The sequence below is a fragment of the Xenia sp. Carnegie-2017 genome, unplaced genomic scaffold (assembly GCF_021976095.1).
Source record: "Xenia sp. Carnegie-2017 unplaced genomic scaffold, XeniaSp_v1 HiC_scaffold_20, whole genome shotgun sequence".
In the NCBI taxonomy this organism is placed as follows: Eukaryota; Metazoa; Cnidaria; class Anthozoa; order Malacalcyonacea; family Xeniidae; genus Xenia; species Xenia sp. Carnegie-2017.
This window is the reverse complement of record NW_025813483.1, coordinates 8,584,734-8,592,914: the sequence shown is the minus strand read 5'-3', so window position 1 is coordinate 8,592,914 and position 8,181 is coordinate 8,584,734. Positions and strand designations below refer to the sequence as shown.

At 36.5% G+C, this 8,181-nt stretch overlaps 2 protein-coding genes and 1 long non-coding RNA gene across 3 annotated transcripts; 2 read left to right on the top strand and 1 right to left on the bottom strand.

The window, feature by feature from the left end:
* The first annotated feature begins 2,844 nt into the window (after positions 1-2,844).
* LOC124441642 lies at positions 2,845-3,497 on the top strand. Its single transcript, XM_046992105.1, has 2 exons — positions 2,845-3,125; positions 3,221-3,497. Exons 1-2 carry the CDS (start codon positions 2,875-2,877, stop codon positions 3,495-3,497), a joined length of 528 nt encoding a protein of 175 aa, XP_046848061.1. The 5' UTR covers positions 2,845-2,874.
* A 747-nt stretch (positions 3,498-4,244) lies between these two features.
* LOC124443267 (enoyl-CoA delta isomerase 2-like) lies at positions 4,245-4,785 on the top strand. The gene is made up of 2 exons (XM_046993809.1): positions 4,245-4,384; positions 4,456-4,785. Exons 1-2 carry the CDS (start codon positions 4,250-4,252, stop codon positions 4,624-4,626), a joined length of 306 nt encoding a protein of 101 aa, XP_046849765.1. The 5' UTR covers positions 4,245-4,249; the 3' UTR covers positions 4,627-4,785.
* A 212-nt stretch (positions 4,786-4,997) lies between these two features.
* On the bottom strand, positions 4,998-6,837 carry LOC124443309. Its single transcript, XR_006947619.1, has 2 exons — positions 6,725-6,837; positions 4,998-5,372 (listed from the first exon to the last, which is right to left on the bottom strand). It is a non-coding gene; the product is annotated as an uncharacterized LOC124443309 (long non-coding RNA).
* Between the last annotated feature and the right edge of the window lie 1,344 nt (positions 6,838-8,181).

The following is an 8,181-nucleotide window of genomic DNA, read 5'->3' as shown; positions in this document are numbered from 1 at the left end:
ATTCTACTAATGGATGACCTGCTAGGTATGTTTGCTGGAAGGCAAACTTTGATATTTTCTAGGTGTTGCTGAATCTCTTTCGCGTAAATAGATGATTTATTAATTTTTAGTTATTCAGCGTATGCAATAACGTCATCTGTACGCGTGGTTCGAACATCACGTTCGCTCTGGCGAGGTGCAATAGAACCAGTGTCTACCCATAGATCTATTATATTTGATATAGTCTTATACGGTAGATTTAGTTGTTTCAAAATGTTTGTCAAACGCTGGTTATTTAACCACCTTTCAAGTATTTCATTTCTTACTTCTATTGGTAAAGCTTTTCCTTGCTTACTGAACGGATTCATTGCCAAATGTCTACAGGGTACAAAGACCTTTTGCCTTTGCCAGTACTTCGCAACTTTAGTTCACAACTTCACTACTAAAGTTCCCAACTTCAGTACTCAAGTTCACAACTTCAGTACTCAAGTACACAACTTGTCAACTCAAGTTGACAAGTTCATAACGAATATTCCATATTTGGAAATGTAGTTGGCAACATTAGAAAGTAACTTGGCAATCGCCATTTGAAAAGTTAACTGAAATCGACAATAACAACAAACTTGATGAAATTTTTGTCAGAGGCTCGTCATGTAAGCAAAACGTTTTGCCTTCTGGTCTTCATTTCGCTTTCCATAAGCAAAATGGCTTCCAAAACTAGACAACTTCTTCTGCAAGGTTCACACATTTATTTGAAGATTTCAATAGATTTATTTGTACATCAGACGATTTTACACATTCAGTTTTTCACCAGAGAGTTACCAAATACATTTTGCTGATGTACACTGTATGTAAAGCATTCTATGATCCGAACGCATTGACTACTATCTATCTTTCCAGCCCCAGATGATTTGAGACCAGATCTGATTCTTTTCATCCAGAACTAGATACGACTTATTTATCAAAATATATAAGAACCCTGCCCAAAAATAAGAAAACCATGGCAAAAAAAATTAAGTCTCATTGTAGTAAAGTAATATAAAAGCACGAGGGCTGTCGCGTAAACTTGTTTATTGAACTAACAACTAACTCCTACAAGCTTCGGGGTGTCCCATAAGGGGCAACTATTATTACACTCACACCGATGGTTGTCAGTGGGGAAGTGGGAAGACTAAGGTTGATAGTGAGAAAGGAACAAACGAACAAACTGAAGATCTTCGCGATTTAGGTTTTTTTCACAAGAACTAAAGTTTTTATAAATTTCTCGCAGTTCTCCTCTCCGTTGAAGGCTAAATGCTCGTTTCTAACCTATACAAAACAGAAATGACTGACACAAACTCGAACCAATTGTTGCATCAGTTTTATTTGTCGCTACCAACAGTGAAAGAGAATGGTTATAGTCGGAATCGTCGAACCAGACAGCATAAACAATTCACTATTGAGTTAAAGAAATACGTAGTTGCAGAAGTTTAATTTCTTGTTACGCATTCTATGGGATACTAATTCAAGGGTTTGCGAAGCCGTGGGTGTCTGGGTGTCCGGGCACCCACTACTTTTGGAGCGTGGGTGACATTTATATGAAGGACACCACAAATTTATTCCTTGCTGTAGCGTATGTAGCATGTTGAATGCATGGGTTTTATATTTGCACCAAATACTCAAAATATTGAACGGATCCTTTGCACTGCCATGATGCCCTTATTATTAATTTACATTAACCAGGAACTGCCTGCAAGCGAGCTTTAATGAAAACTACAACATTTCACTCATCAATATGTTATATGTTACTAGGCTTGGCTGCTAAGTACGCTTGATAAAAAGCAAATATGGCCAACAGTAATTTCGCAAGCAATTGCAAGCGAACAAAACAAAGTTCTATTTCTTTTAAAAAACTAAAATCAAGCAAAAATGAAATCATAGAAAAAACCGAAAATAATTATGTGGACAAAGATTTATTCGATGAAAGTTCTCCTGTGCCTATTCCCTTCCTTCAAGATATTCAATGCTTCCAAGATAGAAATTTCATTCTCTTGCTGACACATGAATTCTGCAACAACTTTGTAACCAACGTTGGTATGAACACATAGGAAGAATAATGGTAGTGCATATTTTGTATTTTTGTATTTTGCGTCAAGTAAGGTCAGGTCACTTCCATACCTCAGTAAGAGATTTCGTTGCCATTGCTCTTGATGGACGAACAGAAAATTATTACCTTCTCTACAATTCACAGGATTCCCGAAAAAGTTTGGTTTGCCTTCATGGGTACGCAGAAAGAAGTTTGACGTTTCTAATGACAATTTCCACGCGTCTATCTTTCGTAGCAGGGATTCCTGCTAGTCGTTGACTTCTTTTGTCGAGGCAACAGCTATAGCCACGTGATTACGTATATCTTTGGTTGTTGGATAATATCGACGATTTGTCATTTTGGGCTTCGTGTGCTCAGGTGTACCAGCAAACCAATCATTTTGTACGAATTCTTCAAGAAAACGTTTGACTTCTGGAATCGCTGTTATATTTTTGTTTGCTAGTTTGCGAATTCGTTCCACGATTCTTTTGTCTACGATTTGGTTGAACAGTGCATATTCTCCAACTGGATAGTTAACATGCTCTATACTTAAAGTGGTTCTATGACGAAAACTTAGCGTTAAAAAATCATCGATTTTAGCATTCAATAGTTTAAACACATATCAATTATTGCATTCGTAAAATGTAAGCAAAAATAATAATATAACGAGGGAGTTATGAACATTTGAAATGTCTAATTTTCATGTCCGCCATTAAAATCGGCCATTTTGAATATTTGCAATCAGCAAAGTCTGTGACGTCATAGTCTTAACACGGCAAGAAGCGCACATTGGAAAGTATACAAAGTAATACATAAATAGAGCAAAAAAAATGTCAAATTCATCGAGGTCTAGCTCGCTCTCTGAGTCTTCGATCGAGACAAACGCATCGATTTCTTCATCGGAATTTGTGACGGCAAATTCGAACGAATCTAATTCGGAAATTTTGCCATTTGTCGATAATACTGAACCGCTTGCTTCGCCCGATGAAATTGCTGAGTACGAAGCTACAGTCGCAGAAGAACGGCGGGTTGAAGACATGCTGCAATATCGTTTTGATGCCCGTGTTGATGTTACTTCATGGTAAGATGTCATTCTTAGTGTGTTACTTTGATCTGAATCGTCTGCCGTTAGCTATGATGACTTTATGGAAACATACAATTTGGCCAATATTAAAGGTGTGAATGTGGCCATTGTTCGTTGGATCTTGTTGTCAACCCTCAAGAGTGCCGATGCTGCATGGAAATAGAGCAATGCCGTGGTAAAATGTATCAGTTCGAAATCGATGAAAGGAAATGCATTTTGGATCACCCTGGCTTTAACGAAGTTTGCCTGAACGAATTTGTTCTTCAAGCAGCTTCGTTAGGTTTAAAGACCAAAGGTCATCGCATGATTCCAGACACTTCATTTTGTATTTCCTTTAAAACCTTAGAATTAATGTATAATATATATTGAAAGTTTGCCTGGATGTATTATTGGTTCTCTCAAATTGTGTAAATTTATCATCTGCAATATATGTAAGTATATAATAATAGCAACTTGTGCTAACCTGACGCCGCTCTCTTGACGTTGTTGTTGTTTGTGATTTCTTCCAAATAGTAGGTACGGTACCAGGTTTGAGCCGTCTAGTAATACCACCCAAATGGAATAAACGCTCAAAACAATCATCCGAGAAGTGATTCGAACAAATCATAAATCGAATTTCGCGCGAACTCGGATTAAAGTTTGCGCGCTTCGTCTGAACAAATTTAATCCAAATTCTTCTCAAAGACTCGTCGTTTGGGCTTTTATGTAATGAAATGCCTGTACTTCTATCAGACTTATTACTGCAATCTTGCACGACACAGCGTGTTGAAGGCATGTTAAAAAAATTGAGTTATACAACCTTTTAAATCTCTATTTGTATATAGTGTTATATTGTAAACAGCCGCGAGTTAAGACTATGACGTCACAGGCACCTTCCTTCTTGAAAATTCAAATATGGCGCATTTTAATGGCGGCTCTTAAAGTTCAAGTTTTATCGCTACGTAACATGGAATAGCAGCATGGAATACATTGCGCTAAGATTTCGCCAGAAGAGATTTTTTTACATACACTATTAATCTATGAAAAAAAAACGAGAGGCAAAATTTTCGTCATAGTACCACTTTAAGAGTTAAGGTATGATTGTCACACATTTCTTATTAATTTGCACTCAGGCGAATGAGATGTTACTCGCTGGAAAAAAACTGACTGCGGTCGAAGCTTGTAACTACGGTTTGGTAACAGAAGTTATTACTCAAGCCGAGTTTGAAAAAGAAATTAACAACAGAATGAAATACATGGCTGCGTTGCCGCCGAAGGTAGCACAAATCTGGACTTTACAGTTATTGCATGGTTTCATTTAACCATACAATGCTTCTCTGCATTGCAGTCGCTCTCATTGTCCAAGAAATTATGTCGCTCAGCAGACCTGAAAAAACTTCACGATGTGAATAATAAAGAATGCGAACTGCTTGCTCAAAGATGGCTTTCGGAGGAATGCGCGCAAGCAGTGATGACTTTTACAACGCATATCAAAAATATAGTTGAAATATTAAGTTGATTCCTGTTTATGAAATCTTCGATGTATTTTCTTTCTGTGTATTTTATTCAGTTTGATAAAAACCATTTACACCAAAGTGTTAAGCGTACAAAAGCACCTGCGCAAATATCTACTTGATGTCACGTGACAATATGTTAATTAATCACACTTATTTTTAAACAACTGCATCATTTTTCAACAAATGCACAAGAAAATAAGGTTATTGCGACTAAGAAGTCCGTTACGCCAGCAGTAAACACTGAAGTCTCAATGACTTCGACGATACAGAACGAGTGTTCGAAATTTTCCAGCTAAATTTTTTTTTCTATGTTTTGGAACTTGATTCAAAACGCAATTTTTTTCCTCCAAAGTAAAGATTTTAAAAATCGTGGTTAAATGAACGAATATGTTTTGTTATTCAACTCAAGTTACGAATGATTTACACAAACAACGCTACAAATTCCGCTGCGTAAAGGTTACAAACGGATCATTAGGAATACAATTTCCGCTGCGTAACGGTTACAAACGGATCATTGGGACACATTATCCTATTTGTACAATAAATATTAGCACGCGCCATAAGTCTGATCGCAAGTATACCTGGATGGTAAGTCATTCCTGTAACCTCGTCCACCATCAACTTACGATGCAATCCACAATATCATCGTTGCTGATGTACTTTTGAAACAAATCGCATTCCTCGTGATTTTTAAACTCAAGTTCTTCATATTACTGCTGACCATCAACGTCTTTGTGTCTCGCAGGCACTACAATATTAAATATGCTGCTTTACTATTTGTTGACATGGATTTGCTAAAAGTTCGAAACTGTCAATATTTTCATAATCTGCGACGCGAACGTCCATGAACAACAATAGAAATTTATTTCATTTTCAAAGGTCCCGTGTCCAGTCCCTCTCCCTCCAGTTGCTAAGCTCCGCCCACCCCCACTCCTTCCTCTTTCCAATAGTGCCCAATCCCTCTCCCTCGTAAAAATAGACACACAAGCCTGTCTAGAAACTAGTGAAAATCTCGCCAAACGTTAATTGAGTTCCTCCTCCAAATGTTTGAAAGATAAAATTTCTGCGACAATTCCGCGCTCCTTTGCCATGTAGCAGTCGAGTTTCGTGCTGCTTAGAATAACAGACAAGGCCTGATTTAAAGGAAATTCACCATAAGACAAAATGAAATTTTTTAAAGCATCTCGGTTCCTTCATAAAAAAAATAATGTTTCACGATAAACTTTTTTTGAGGGGGGGGAGGGGATAGGGATAGGGAGTGAAGCATTTTGGGGAACTTAGATAAAGCTATTCGTAGTTTTAATTACTTTTCAATCTCACAGTTAATTTTTAACACCTCAGAACATAACACATCCTCTCAGGTTCAAGAAAAGAAAACATTTTAATTTTTATATAAAGTGATCAATAGGCGTGGATACAACTCAGATACATAACATGGCAAATATGACCTAGTGCCCAGGCCTCCGTTTAATATAAACAAATCACTTGTACCTGTGAACGACCATATAAATGAGGTAAAGTTAGAGAGCAACATCCAACTGGAGGATGACCCCACTCCACAAACTTTGTTTGAAAAGTTGCCTTTAAAAAAACACGACGAATATGTCAACTGAAATAAAAATTACGTAATGTAGTACTGAGGAGTCACTAGAGGGGTGAACAAAGTACTCTATTATATTAAGGGTTGTGGGTAAAGAGGGAAGTATGGAGGTAAAGGAAACTGAACCCGTCGAGGCTTAATATCGCCACGTTACCACATAAATTTTTTCACTTTGGGGATTTTCGTCTGAATGTATTATTGACGTGTTTATTGCATTCATTGGCGAAGTAAATTGACCAATCAAAAACGACTCAATAAATGTTTGACATATGATATTCAAAAAAGTTCGGCTGTTTTAAAAATTATATCAATTCCTTTCTTTTTTCCACAAAACTCTCAAAAATGACTTAAATGTTAGTGAAGTGACGGTACGCGCAAAAAACTCTTTTGAGACAATCACTAATTTCCATATTAAATATAACTCTGATATTAAACAGTTGAAAACACAGATGAAATCAGACCAGCTAGGATGAGTAATTTTATAAACTCAATACTAGTACCTTTTCTGAAGCAAAGACTATATCACACAATGCGAGAAGGGAAAGACCAAATCCAGCTGTTGGACCGTTTACCGAAGCGATCAAAGGTTTAGGACACGTGACACGAAGTCGTAGGTCGTATTATTGCAGGTCTACACCACAATCTGAATAATCTGCACCTCTATGCAATTAACGGCATAAATGTGCCATTCAATAAACAAACCAAAAATTAAAACCATCAACAAAAAGCATTGAGATTTTCACAAGAACAATAGAGATAAATCAAGAGGCCTATAATCATTTATCACAAAACCTCTTCTATTGATGATGTCGGCTATAACCAAACTTTTCTATCTTCTTTTGTAGCTACTTCATTCCTTTATATACGCATCTTCGAGCAAACGGAAATGGACCACTTCAATACCCCAGTTATATCATCACATAAAGAATGTTTAGTGCAGAGTAGATCTTCTGTGAGTATCAGTTGACCACCTTCAGGTGGGCTCATATAATAATGGGGCCCATCATCATTATATGAACAAACAACTGACATCCACAAAGAATCCAAACTACAAATAAACATTCTTGGCCATGAATCACCATGACACATGAGCAATGAAAAACTAGTAAGAGTAATTGAAGTGAATGAGAGAGGTGGTAAAGGGACTTTCACAACTCCATCCATGTGGGATCTACAATATGAGAAAATCTGAAATAAAGATATGCAAAGTAACAATGCATCAGCAAAATTAATTTATCATGAAATCTCATGCATCTCTTTCATATTATATTACATTGACTCCCAAAGACTACAGTTCTTGCACTTAACACCATAAGATTAGAGTTCATGAACATAACTCCTGACTGTTATAGTCTATGCCCCTAAATCACAAATATTATGAATCCACCTAACTCACTATACTTCTTGCACCTAACTTATAAACACTATAATTCACACAATTAGCTTGCAAACACTATATTTCATGCACCTCACAATTAAAAAACTATAGTTTATGCACATAACTCCAAAGATTACATTTCACACACCTAAGTACCAATAATTAACTACGATAGATTTTTAAGAGATGACTTTTACCACAATATCTTTTTAGGCGTATTCCTGACGCTAGCAAGCATGAAAATAAAGTTGTTGGTGATTATATCTGCTAAATATGATTGAAAAAAAACATCGAGCCAAGAATAATCTAAAGATATAGAAACATAACATAAACTAACCACATTGCTTTCAACTTCATTGAAAATGGCTTCTACACCAAACTTCAACAAACGAATTGTGACCTTGCCGATATATATATAGCGTTATGTTGCAAAGGAAGCAAAACGAGAAATGCCCGACGTCAATATATCTCACATTCCAAATTTACTTTACACGTTTTTCTGCCAAAGCTGCGAGTCGCTCTTTCTTGTCTTCATCTCATCAAGCAAACATTAATTATAATTTTGAAAACAGCAATTCT

Excerpts from the sequence above, each read along its gene's own strand:
- LOC124441642 (XM_046992105.1), top strand. The coding sequence starts at position 2,875 with ATGTCAAATTCATCGAGGTCTAGCTCGCTCTCTGAGTCTTCGATCGAG. Across the intron at positions 3,126-3,220 it reads CGTGTTGATGTTACTTCATG|GTGTGAATGTGGCCATTGTT; the intron begins GTAAGATGTCAT and ends CCAATATTAAAG.
- LOC124443267 (XM_046993809.1), top strand. The coding sequence starts at position 4,250 with ATGTTACTCGCTGGAAAAAAACTGACTGCGGTCGAAGCTTGTAACTAC. Across the intron at positions 4,385-4,455 it reads TGGCTGCGTTGCCGCCGAAG|TCGCTCTCATTGTCCAAGAA; the intron begins GTAGCACAAATC and ends TCTGCATTGCAG.